The following is a 12,010-nucleotide window of genomic DNA, read 5'->3' as shown; positions in this document are numbered from 1 at the left end:
TATGGGGACCTGTACCTCAAAAGTTGGGACCTAACCGATAAAGGGAACAGGACCCGCGAGGGGCAATGCAGCCCAAATAGTCACGTGACATACCAAGCTTCGCGTGTTTATTGTTTACTCAGATTGTAGGGATTGCGGCAGGAGCTACCAGCGACAACGAAATTCGACACAGATACGACATATATTGTGCGCATACTGCGGGCTATAACTCAACATGCCTCGAGTAGCTCAGCAGCCCAGAACTGCTGGTAGCAGAAATGTATCAAGCGGGGCACCAGCAACCCCGTTCAAATCGCAGGTCAAGTAGGGATTACCATACCAATAGATCAAATAAATCGCATGCTAACCTGGCGATTTATTAGAATCCCTCTAAATGATGATGTACAGGAAAAAGCGAAGAGATTGCAGTCGAGACATGCGCTCCATGATATTCAAATGAACCAGATCAAAGCCGCAGCATCACCAATGCGGAAACTTAGCAGCTACGAGCGCGCAAATAGCGCATCGCCCTCTTCGAATCCAAGGACGCCCGCCCGGCGGACAGCGAATCGTGGTAAGGAAAACGATATGGATGAAGATATGATCAATGTTGGTGGAACAGCAGTTACGCCCATGAAGAGGGTGCCTATCCTTGCGAACTTTGAGGAATGGATGAAGATGGCCACAGACAACAAAATCAATGCGACCAACTCCTGGAACTTTGCTCTCATCGATTACTTCCACGATATGACGCTGCTAAAGGAAGGTAATGGGGTAAATTTCCAGAAGGCCAGTTGCACGCTGGATGGCTGCGTCAAGATCTACACAAGCAGAGTCGACAGTGTAGCTACGGAAACGGGAAAGCTATTAAGTGGTCTTGCTGATAGCGGTAATAACAAGAAAAAGCGGGCTGGAGCAGAAGGAGAAGAAGGGGAAGTGAGCGAGGAAGAGGTCGAAGATGAAGATGGGACAGTGAGGAGGAAGCCAAAGAAGAAGGCCCAGAGGTCCTCGGAAGCCACATTAGCTCCGTCGTTTGCTCCACTACAACTGAAGAAGTTCGAGCTCGAGTTTTCTGTCGATCCGCTGTTTAAAAAGGCGTCAGCCGACTTTGATGAGGGAGGTGCCAAAGGGTTACTCCTCAACCACTTGTCTATCGACTCCCAGGGCCGAATTGTTTTTGACAGCAGCGATGACGCAGGTGATGCATCCGCCGAGGGTAGAGGAAGGCAAAGGAAAGGCGACACTATCGAGGAAGAAGAGGAGGAGGAGACACCGGAACCAAGCTCGTTGCTAGAAGACACCGCCAAGCTAGAGGACGACGAGGAAGACGCTGAGATTGACATCGCTTCCTTGGGCGCCAAATTCTTCCCAGACCTTGATCGCCTTGAGGAGCAAGATATTTGCCCCTCTCTGAAGAACTTCGATCTCGGCGACCCTTCTGGATCGATGGACATTCCATTCCTGAAAGCACCTGATGATTGGCGTCAAGATCGTGAAAAGACAGCCCAAGCAGGCGAAATTGGCGATACTTCCGGCGTCTTCCTCGACGATGACAACCCAGCTGGGTTTGATGATGACGATGACGGACTGCTTGGCAACTTTAATATGCCCGATGCAGGTTTCGGTGAAGGTGGCGAGGCATGGGCTAGAGATGCTGCCATAGAACCCCAACTTCGAGTCCATGATAATGGTGAAGGGATGGAAGGGGCAGAGGGCGAAGATGGAGCAGGAACTTTTGATCCGGAAAGTGGAGAATTCATTGTGTCTCTCAACCGCTCGAAAGGCGCCATGGAAGGCGGCCACGAAGACATCCTGAGCTATTTCGACCAGGCACTTCAAAAGAACTGGGCTGGCCCGGAGCATTGGCGTATACGAAAAATCAAGGACTCCACCAAGGCAGTTACTGCCCCCAAGGCTCGCAAGGAGAAGGAGCCATTCGAAATTGACTTTATGTCGACACTCGACCAAAGCCTTGCTGAATCGATATACACACCTGCGAGCTCCAACACCGTCATTTCTATGCCCAAGAAAGATTGGAAATCCAAGACCCGGAATCTCCTCCCTGACGACAAGCACTTCTCCTCAAAGCAACTTTTACGCCTCTTCCTGAAGCCCAAAGCACAAATGGGCTCCCGTCGACCCGGGCTTGGTAACAAGCTCGGCAGCTTTGGACAAGCTATTAAGAAGGAAGAGGAAGTGCCTGAAGGCGAGATGGATGAAGCTTTCTGGGCACAGAAAGAAGACCCTATTATTGCTGGGGCTGACGAGGAGGCTCCCAAGGGCAATTATGACGCGAATTTCTTCCAGGACGATGGAATGCCAATGGGTGGTATGGACGATGACGATGAATTTGCTGATGCAAGAGACCATTTCTCACCAGGCCCAGATGGTAATGGCAACGAGGGAGGAATGGCTGGCATCAATAATCTCCTTGGCGGTGGTATGATGGGTAGCCAAGGCACTGAAGGAGAAGGTGCATTTGGGACCCAGCTTGTAACCCAGAGTCGAAGATTGCGGCCAGAATATGTGCAGTATGCCCGTGTTGCTAAGAAGGTGGATGTCAGGCGGCTGAAGGAGGAGCTGTGGAAGGGTATGGGTGTCAAAGGTCTTCATTCGGTATGTCCAATACCTTCCCCTCGCATTTCAGAAACTAACCAGAAAACAGGAGGAACCACCGGACGCGTCAGGTCGACTGCCTACACCAGTATCCGAGACTGAAGAGAAATCAGATGAGGTTCTGCAGTTCACCAATGTCATGCAAAACCTGCAAACAGTATACCCGAAGCAGGCCATGAGCGACATCTCGACAAGCTACTGTTTCATTTGTCTGCTACATTTGGCGAATGAAAAGGGGCTTGTCATCGAGAAGCAAGAGGGTCTGGCAGAGCTGACGATTCGGAGGGATCATACGGCTGAGATCACGGTTGGTGGGGGTTGAGTAGGCTCAAGGCTGGCGCCACATGCCGTTTATGTTGCAATGAATTTAATATGTAAATGGTTGCTTTGGGTTGGAGTTTGGGGGGGGGTACTATGGTTGTACAAAGGGTTGAGGTCGCAAGGATTGACTGGTAGGAGGGGGGCATTTTGGTTTTAATGAAGCATGAGACATCTGTATTAAGGTTTAACTGATCCAATCACGTTGTGTGTGGTAGACTTGAAATTGTTCTCAGGTGAGAAAATATAAACATAATATCGCCACGTGACAGGCTTATAGAGTTTTTGCAGCCAATGTAATGTAATTGCAAAAGAAATAGACATGTCAAATTATTGATAAAGAGGCCAGTAGGGTAGAAGGAAAGAAAATCTCTCACTTATGACGTTCCCGTCCCAATATTGTGAGGTAACACCAAGAGCTAAGCCACGTGCTTCTTCATCATAGCAGCTTCCCGTAGATCTTCAACATTCGACTCCCCCCCCAAAAATAATGCCCCGACCTCACCCAGTACCCAGTGATCCCTCGCCCAAGTCCGCCAACCTGGACCCAATTGGCGGGCATCCACCGCAAGAAAGAAACAGTCGGATTAAATCGAGTACCTCATTTTTTCATGGGAGCAAACAGAAATAATGACACCTCGGTTCCGCTGAGACCTCTCTTCCCGAATTTGATCAAGCCACTGAGGCAAGGAGGGAAAAAGAGCCACGGACACAAAAGGTACCCCGACAAACGAAATTTAATCGTGTCCTGGGAGGGATTCACTTGGGGGTTTTTAAACTTGTTCATCATCGGGTCTACAGTCATTTATTCATCGTTCAAGGCGGCGGTTCTGTTATCACCTCAATTTCCAGAGACTCGACTTTGATTTACTTTTTCAATGACTTTGTCTCCGCAGAACTAGGACGCCGAAGCTACAACTGCGGGGGCTTTGGTGAATTGGATAGCTCAGCAATACTCTGGCTGAAGGAGGCCAACATTACCAAGTCAACCCCTCGCCTTCACCGCTACATCAACTGTTGTTCTCACATGATCAACCTGCCACCGGCGCCGACATATATACACCAACACCCTCTCACACCTCACCTCCCCAAGCCACCTCTCGCCGCAAGAAAGACAACCAAACGCCAACCCAAACATCACCATTACCACCACCACGAGGCCCATCATCACCGAGCCCACCAAAATGGCAAACTCCCCAGCACCCACCCCAGACCCCCCTTTCTCAACCAACCGCCCACCATGCCTTTTAACCCCGTCAATACCACCCTCCACCCCTGCCTCAACGCGCCGCATCCTAATCTGGCGCCACGAAGTCCTCTCCGCCACCGCTCTGCACCCCACCCCCCCCCGGCCCGCCCAGCAAGGCACATGGCGCCGTCTCGAGAGGCGGATTCGTGGGAAGATCTGGACGGGGAAGGCGAGTGGTGGGGAACTGGGGAATGGGATTGGGAATGGGAATTGGGGGGTGATGGAGGAGGAGAGGGAGGAGACGAGGATGTATGAGTTGACTGAGAAGGAGAGGGGGGTGGGGCGGATGGTGGTGGAGGAGTGCAGTTGGGAGGTTGAGAGGGAGGAGACAGAGGGGAGTGCTGGGAGGGAGAAGAGGAGGGGCGATGAGAAGGAGGAGAGGTTGGAGAGGGCGGCGGAGTTGTTGGGGAGGCAGGGGAAGGTGGGGGTTGAGGTTAGTGACGAGGTGGAGGATGAAGTTGTGGAGGAGAGGAGGGTGGCTGTGTGAGTGTACTCTGAGCATGGGGTGTATTGAGTTGGTATGGTGTTTGCTCTTTTATGGGCGAGGAGTTCGGTCAGGTTAGGGTTGTAATAGCTGGGATTGGATGGATTGGATGGTGGGTTAATAGAGGGGGAGTTCGCTGTACTTTAATACCATAATGAGAACTAGATTGTACTGGCATGAGGAATCAAGTCACACTGCAATCACAATCACGAGCACGAACAAGATGAGCAATGCATGTGGTATATGTTTTGTGTATTTCATTGCCCACCCCACACCCACTCCTCCAGACGGGCTCCGATAAACACAAGGTAAAAGTAACAGTTTGACAGACTACCCGCTATGGCAAACGCAACAAAGGTTGATTCAGGATAGTTCTAACGGGATTGAAGTATCTAAGATACCGTTCCCGCCAGGCACCACCGTTCATCAAAGCAATCCCCTGGGCGGATTATAATTATCCATTTGTGTGAGTTACCGCATCCGAAATCTCATCAGAGGACGCCGAAAGAGTTTCCGGAAGTAGCAATCAGCCGTCGCCTTTTCCATCGACAAAAAACCGCGTTCGTGTGAGAGAAACCGTAAACAGGGCAAAATAAAAAGAGACATTTCGCAAAGGGGCAGGTGGGGCATTTGGGGATTCGGGAGGAAAAAGGAGAAAAACCATGATATCAAGGATCGCAGGATGGTGTATTCGCAAATCGCATGCCCCCGCCTCAGACCCGTGGCATCGAATGCTCTCGCTGACTAGTTAAGACACTGATGACGAATGTGTGCAGGGGAGTTGCGGAACGGGGCCTCGTGAGACGACAAGATTTAAGACTCAGCAGCTGGGGCAGTCTCGGTGGCGACTGGCTCAGCCTCCTTGGGGGCCTCGGCCTCAGGTGCCTTCTCGGCCTCCTTTGCGTCGGCGGCCGGTGCGGCCTCGGCCTCGCCGCTGTCGGATGAGGTCCACAGCGTCAGGTTGTCGCGGAGGAGCTGCATGATCAGGGTGCTGTCGCGGTAGGACTCCTCGGAGAGCGAGTCGAGCTCGGCGATGGCGTCGTCGAAGGCCTGCTTGGCCAGGTGGCACGCGCGGTCGGGCGAGTTCAGGATCTCGTAGTAGAAGACCGAGAAGTTGAGGGCGAGGCCCAGGCGGATGGGGTGGGTGGGGGTGAGCTCGGTCTGGGCAACGTCGGTGGCGTTCTATGGTAATGTTAGTTCCCGATCGTGTCTGTAAGAGTATGGGCATTGTACCTTGTAAGCCTCGTGTGCAGCAGTGGCAGCACCCTTGCGCTTCTCTCCCGAGGCGAACTCGGCCAGGTAGCGGTGGTAATCACCCTTCCTATAGAACAAAACAAGTCAGAATCGTATAATGTGGGGTGTATATAGCAAAATATTGGCGCCAACGTACATCTTGTGGTAGAAGACCTTGGACTCTCCGGACTCGGCCTTGGGGATCAAGGACTCATCGAGGACATCAAGGACATCCTGGCAGACCTTCTCAAGCTCGGTCTCGATCTTCTGGCGGTAATCGCGGATGGTGGAAACGTGCTTCTCGGTTCCCTTGGACTCCTCCTTCTGCTCGATCGAGGAGATGATGCGCCACGAGGCACGTCTGGTACCCACGACGTTCTTGTAGGCAACGGACAGAAGGTTGCGCTCGTCGACGCTGAGCTCTCCACCAAGCTATCGCACAACATGTCAGCCGATGCTCAGATCCAACCCGGGCCAACCCCAAAACACCCGCAGACTGAGCCTCATACCTTGGCGACCTCCTTCATGTATGTAACCATCTCATCGTATCTCTCAGCCTGCTCGCACAGCCTCGCGAGGAATGTCTTGCTAAAGGTCGCACAGAGATGTTAGCGGACTGATCTGTGCACAGTAATACCACGCCCATCCATCCGGTCCGGTGTCGTTATTTGTGTTTGCATGTCCAAACAAGTTCACTTTCGGGCGCATGTTTGGGTGTAGTTTCATTACCTTTCACGCTGGTACGGAAAGCACAGGTCAGCATTCTGATCTAGAGGATGATAACGAGGAGGCAGGAGAGGGGTCGACGCGGTACATGAGGCTGTCTATTGTGCTGAGACACCGGCCTTGACCTGACGTGATGACGTGTAGTGGGTGAGAGGAAGAACTTACTTCGGTGGCCATGGTTGGGAGTGAAGGTGTGTATGTGATGTAAGGTTGGTAGATGTGAAGAGGAAGTATTGGAATTGCGGAATGCGCGTGATTCAGGATGGTAGTAAGTAATGGACGTTTGATGTAGAAGTTGTAAGAAGTTGGCGGGCTGAGATTGAATGAGGTTCTGGGGGCAGCGATGGTGCGAGGTGGTCCTAAGCGAATAAGTGAGAAGAGCCAGATTGCTGGTGATGCGAGAGGGTGTGTGGTGGGAACTTTTGACAGTGGGAAGTGTTGGTGGTTGGGGGAATCATAAACAACGACTCGGCCAGCCTTGATTAGACTATTGAGGACTATTGGAGAGTATTATTGAAGGGGCAGTAGTCTACATTGGGGAGTTAGTGAGTTGGTGAGTTAATGAGGCGAATAAACTGGGCGTGGCGACGCCCTATTAGATGGATGACGAGTGACTTTGTTTTGTTATAGTAGAGTACTCTAGTAGTCTAGTAACTGGTGTATCCACGTCTCTTATGTCATTATAGTGTACCAACTCAGTGAAGCCCACCACAGTTCTCTACGGCCGGTATACATATCTGCAGACTACTTTGTTGTTGTTGTTGTTGTTGTTGTTGTTGTCGTTGTTGTCGTTGTTGTCGTTGTTGTCGTTGTTGTCGTTGTCGTCGTCGTCGTCGTCGTCGTTGTCTGGTGGGCGTCTTATCTAATATATTTAAAGTTACACTGTACTCCGTAGACGGGGACGTGAAAACCACAAGGCAGATAAGAAAAAAGAGTTAAGCAACAGCGAGGATGGCACCAAGGCTTGTTTTACAAACATGCACTTCACATGCATGTTTCCACAGTTACAGATCATGTAATAGGCAGGCGGAGGCTACGAGGCATATATATATATAAAGCGTAAATATCTCACTGTAGACACCCTTCGGCGTCGGCGTCAGTCCCTTGTTCGTTTGTGAGAGACGGCCGCCTGAGATGTGGGATAGTGTGGGATAGTATGGGTAGTTGATGTTGGTTCCCTATCCAGTTATCAAGCCCTTTTCTCAATATTCCATGGGTTTCGGGTGGCCAAAGGTGGCGGGGGCGGCGGCTACCTTGTGATACTCTAGTACGGTAGGGAATCCCCTCACGATGCCAGCCGCACATAAAAATGAGGCGCACGCACTCGAAAGGCCCAACACACATGCTGATTTGTCGCATTTTCTCAAATAGGCTCAGTCCTTGGGCTGAAGATGGATTGGAGTGCATAACTTACACTGCAGAGTACGGAGAAGATGCCTCTTTCGTCATTGAATTGTTCGTGCTGGTTGTCGATGGGAAAAAGGAAGGGCCTTGGGATGGTCCCAGCTGAGGACTAGCCAAGTTGCTGGTGGATCGATCTACTCCATCTACGGAGTACAACTTTATTATACTTTAATAAATTACCATAAGGCTGTCCTCCCTGTTTATATCATACCAAACAGCAACTATGGTTAAAAAACCCCAAGCCTGCATTTCCCAAGTACTACATACCAAACACTACTTAGTCACATGACCAACTTCTCCCCCAAAAATAAAAAAAAGCGAAGCCAAAATAAAACTTGGCCCGTCCAAACCGCCGGCGCTGCTAGTGATCCCGGTTCGCGTGTCGAGGAAGATTGAACTACCGCAGAACCGCAACGTGTTGTTATCGAGAAACATTTTCCTGAGCGAGCCCCGCTATTGTAAGCAGCTCCATCACGTCCCACGTCCCACGTCCCTGTAAATCTGGCCATTCCTTCCCGTTCTTGATTCCTACAGAAATTCCACCGTCAACAACTGTAAAACTCTCATCGACACGTCTACGCTTTCGTACATGATTGCTTTGATTTAATTCAACGTCCCTGACGTTGCTGCTGCTGCTGCTGCTGCTGCTACTGCTGCTGCCCCGGCTCGATAAGAATTTCATCCACCAGACGTTTTGACAACCGCGACCCCCACGCCATGGAGAACGCATTCGCCCAGTCTACGGGACAGGTTCTCAAGCATTTTTCGGTGCAGGAGCATAAGGGACTCGATGATGCACAGGTAATTGCATCCAGAGCGAAATACGGGAGCAATGGTAGGTTTTCCCTGTCCTGGGAATAATGGTCCAGACCAGTTATTGACGTTGCACATAGCTATCCCCCAGGAACCCCCGACCCCGGTTTGGGAGCTTATTCTAGAGCAATTTAAAGACCAGCTCGTCATTATTCTTCTCGGCTCCGCTGCTGTATCATTTATTCTCGCCCTTTTGGAAGATGGAGGTGGCTGGACAGCTTTTGTGGACCCTGCAGTCGTTAGTATATTATTTCAATGGCTGCTTAACAATGCTAACATCTTCGAAGATACTTACTATCCTTATCCTAAACGCCGTCGTCGGTGTCTCCCAAGAGAGCAGCGCTGAAAAAGCCATTGCTGCACTACAGGAATACTCTGCCAACGAAGCCAAGGTTGTCCGAAATGGCCATGTTGCTCGCGTCAAGGCGGACGAGCTTGTCCCGGGAGACATCATCACAATTGCCGTTGGAGATAGGATACCTGCAGACTGCAGAGTCATCGCCATCCAGAGCAACAGCTTTTCCGTCGACCAAGCTATCCTGACTGGAGAAAGTGAGAGCGTGGGCAAGGACGTTACGGTTGTCAAGGTGGATAATGCTGTCAAGCAGGATCAAATCAACATGCTCTTCTCTGGAACAACTGTTGTCACCGGTCACGCTACCGCAGTTGTTGTTTTGACCGGCCTGTCAACCGCCATTGGGGACATCCACGAGAGCATCACCGCACAGATTTCCGCGCCTACACCATTGAAGGAGAAGCTCAATGATTTTGGAGATTCGCTGGCAAAGGTTATCACCGTTATCTGCATCCTTGTCTGGGCCATCAACATCCGCCACTTCAACGACCCCTCGCATGGTGGCTGGACCAAGGGTGCCATCTATTACTTGAAGATTGCCGTCTCTCTGGGAGTTGCAGCAATTCCCGAGGGTCTCGCCGTTGTCATTACCACCTGTTTGGCCCTTGGAACCCGGAAAATGGCTGCCAAGAATGCTGTTGTCCGCAGTCTCCCATCCGTTGAGACGCTCGGTAGCTGCAGCGTCATCTGCTCCGACAAGACCGGTACTCTGACCACCAACCAGATGAGCGTCAACAAATTGGTCTATCTCAATGAATCCGGTAGCGACCTCGAGGAGTTCGACGTTGAAGGCACGACATTCTCTCCAGAGGGTAAAGTCCGTTTCCAGGGAACTCACGTTCCAGACCTTGCTGCCACATCCTACACTGTGGAGCAAATCGCTGAAATATCTGCCTTGTGTAACGATGCCCAACTGGCACTGGATGCAAAGACTGGTGTGTACTCTAGCGTCGGTGAGCCCACCGAGGGCGCCCTTCGTGTTCTGGTCGAGAAGATTGGCACTCCAGAGTCCTCGAAGAAGGCCCAAAACGGAAACTCCGCACTCGCAGACCCCCTCAGCAAGTCCAGCTCCTGGTACGAACGTAGGGCCCCTCGTTTGGCGACCTATGAATTCTCGAGAGATCGCAAGAGTATGTCTGTCCTTGTGGGAGATAAGAACTCTCAGCGTCTGTTGGTTAAGGGAGCCCCTGAGGCTATCATCGAGCGTTGCACCCATGCCACTCTTGGCGCCAATGGCAAGAAGATCAAGTTGACCAAGAAACTGTCTGAGCTACTCCTGAAAGAAGTTGTTGACTACGGTAACCGTGGACTTCGCGTCATTGCTCTCGCAAGCGTTGAATATGTCGAATCGAACCCGCTTCTCAAAAAGGCCAAGACTACCGATGATTATCTCAAGCTCGAGCAAAACCTGACCCTCGTCGGCCTTGTTGGCATGTTGGACCCCCCACGACCAGAGGTTGCTGGCTCGATCAAGAAATGCAAGGAAGCTGGCATCAGAGTCATTGTTATCACTGGTGATAACCGCAACACTGCTGAGACCATCTGCCGTCAAATTGGTGTCTTTGGCCCTCACGAGGACCTGACCGGAAAGAGCTATTCTGGACACGAATTTGAGAGCTTGAGCGGAAGCGAACAACTGGAGGCTGTGAACCGGGCTTCATTGTTCTCTCGCGTTGAGCCAACCCACAAGCTGAAGCTCGTCGAGCTCCTCCAGGCTCATGGCGAGGTTGTAGCAATGACTGGCGATGGTGTCAATGATGCGCCAGCTCTCAAGAAATCTGATATCGGTGTCGCCATGGGATCCGGAACTGACGTCGCCAAATTGGCATCCGACATGGTCTTGGCTGACGATAACTTTGCAACTATCGAGATTGCTATCGAGGAGGGCCGTTCGATCTATAACAACACCCAGCAATTCATCCGCTATCTCATCTCGTCGAACATCGGCGAGGTTGTGTCCATCTTCTTGACGGCTGCTATTGGCATGCCCGAGGCCTTGATTCCAGTTCAGTTACTCTGGGTTAACCTCGTCACCGACGGTCTCCCAGCCACCGCACTATCCTTCAACCCACCCGACCACGACATCATGAAGCGCAAGCCCAGACGCCGCAACGAGCCCCTTATCAGCGGCTGGCTCTTCTTCCGCTACATGGTGATCGGCATCTACGTCGGCCTCGCCACCGTCGCCGGCTACGCGTGGTGGTTCATGTACAACTCCGAGGGCCCACAGATCAGCTTCTACCAACTCACGCACTTCCACCAGTGCTCGGAGAAGTTCGCTGATGTTGGCTGCCAGATGTTCTCAAACGACATGGCCAAGTCCGCCTCGACTGTGTCGCTGTCCATCCTGGTTGTCATTGAGATGCTCAACGCTATGAACGCGCTGTCGTCGAGCGAGTCGCTGCTTACCCTCCCGCTGTGGGAGAATATGATGCTCGTTTATGCCATTGCCTTGTCTATGGCTCTTCATTTTGCTCTGCTGTATACGCCGTTCTTGCAGACGCTGTTCTCAATTCTTCCGTTGAACCTCAATGAGTGGTATGCTGTCTTGGCTATCAGCGCCCCTGTTGTGTGAGTTATAATATCCCTTGACTGAGTAGAGCATTACTGACTTTAATATAGCTTGATTGATGAGGTGTTGAAGTTCGCTGAGAGGCAGATTTACATTGAGACGAGCTACGCCGAGCCCAAGCCGAAGAAGGAGTAAAATAATATATAGAGGACAATGTGTACATTGTATCATCTCATCATCATTTTGAATAGTAGACATAGATTTAAATGCACAATTATCAAGCAAAGTTCATATAGTTCCAATGCACAACGTATCAAGCAA

The 12,010-nt window shown here is 51.2% G+C and overlaps 3 protein-coding genes across 3 annotated transcripts; 2 read left to right on the top strand and 1 right to left on the bottom strand.

Moving 5' to 3' along the window:
* The first annotated feature begins 140 nt into the window (after positions 1–140).
* On the top strand, positions 141–3,175 carry VC83_05007 (uncharacterized protein). The gene is made up of 3 exons (XM_024468633.1): positions 141–303; positions 363–2,595; positions 2,645–3,175. The coding sequence occupies exons 1-3, from the start codon at positions 215–217 to the stop codon at positions 2,915–2,917; spliced, it is 2,595 nt and encodes an 864-aa protein (XP_024323927.1). The 5' UTR covers positions 141–214; the 3' UTR covers positions 2,918–3,175.
* A 1,712-nt stretch (positions 3,176–4,887) lies between these two features.
* BMH1_1 (14-3-3 protein) lies at positions 4,888–7,389 on the bottom strand. Its single transcript, XM_024468632.1, has 6 exons — positions 6,771–7,389; positions 6,609–6,616; positions 6,389–6,467; positions 6,037–6,311; positions 5,880–5,967; positions 4,888–5,828 (listed from the first exon to the last, which is right to left on the bottom strand). Exons 1-6 carry the CDS (start codon positions 6,780–6,782, stop codon positions 5,460–5,462), a joined length of 831 nt encoding a protein of 276 aa, XP_024323926.1. The 5' UTR covers positions 6,783–7,389; the 3' UTR covers positions 4,888–5,459.
* A 289-nt stretch (positions 7,390–7,678) lies between these two features.
* On the top strand, positions 7,679–11,976 carry VC83_05005 (uncharacterized protein). The gene is made up of 4 exons (XM_024468631.1): positions 7,679–8,844; positions 8,903–9,060; positions 9,110–11,748; positions 11,800–11,976. The coding sequence occupies exons 1-4, from the start codon at positions 8,727–8,729 to the stop codon at positions 11,882–11,884; spliced, it is 3,000 nt and encodes a 999-aa protein (XP_024323929.1). The 5' UTR covers positions 7,679–8,726; the 3' UTR covers positions 11,885–11,976.
* The last annotated feature ends 34 nt before the right edge of the window (positions 11,977–12,010 follow it).

The sequence above is a fragment of the Pseudogymnoascus destructans genome (assembly GCF_001641265.1).
Source record: "Pseudogymnoascus destructans isolate 20631-21 unplaced genomic scaffold scaffold_11, whole genome shotgun sequence".
In the NCBI taxonomy this organism is placed as follows: Eukaryota; Fungi; Ascomycota; class Leotiomycetes; order Thelebolales; family Thelebolaceae; genus Pseudogymnoascus; species Pseudogymnoascus destructans.
Note: the sequence above shows the minus strand (reverse complement) of the source record. Positions and strands in the feature narration are given on the sequence as shown.

What these genes read in the sequence shown, in the direction of transcription:
- VC83_05007 (XM_024468633.1), top strand. Translation starts at nt 215, where the DNA reads ATGCCTCGAGTAGCTCAGCAGCCCAGAACTGCTGGTAGCAGAAATGTA. An exon ending in CCGTTCAAATCGCAGGTCAA is followed by an intron (nt 304 to 362) that starts GTAGGGATTACC and finishes GCGATTTATTAG; the next exon opens with AATCCCTCTAAATGATGATG. An exon ending in GTGTCAAAGGTCTTCATTCG is followed by an intron (nt 2,596 to 2,644) that starts GTATGTCCAATA and finishes ACCAGAAAACAG; the next exon opens with GAGGAACCACCGGACGCGTC.
- BMH1_1 (XM_024468632.1), bottom strand. An exon ending in ACATGAAGGAGGTCGCCAAG is followed by an intron (nt 6,312 to 6,388) that starts GTATGAGGCTCA and finishes GTTGTGCGATAG; the next exon opens with CTTGGTGGAGAGCTCAGCGT. An exon ending in AAGGTCTTCTACCACAAGAT is followed by an intron (nt 5,968 to 6,036) that starts GTACGTTGGCGC and finishes TTTGTTCTATAG; the next exon opens with GAAGGGTGATTACCACCGCT.
- VC83_05005 (XM_024468631.1), top strand. Translation starts at nt 8,727, where the DNA reads ATGGAGAACGCATTCGCCCAGTCTACGGGACAGGTTCTCAAGCATTTT. An exon ending in AGCGAAATACGGGAGCAATG is followed by an intron (nt 8,845 to 8,902) that starts GTAGGTTTTCCC and finishes CGTTGCACATAG; the next exon opens with CTATCCCCCAGGAACCCCCG. An exon ending in CTTTTGTGGACCCTGCAGTC is followed by an intron (nt 9,061 to 9,109) that starts GTTAGTATATTA and finishes ACATCTTCGAAG; the next exon opens with ATACTTACTATCCTTATCCT.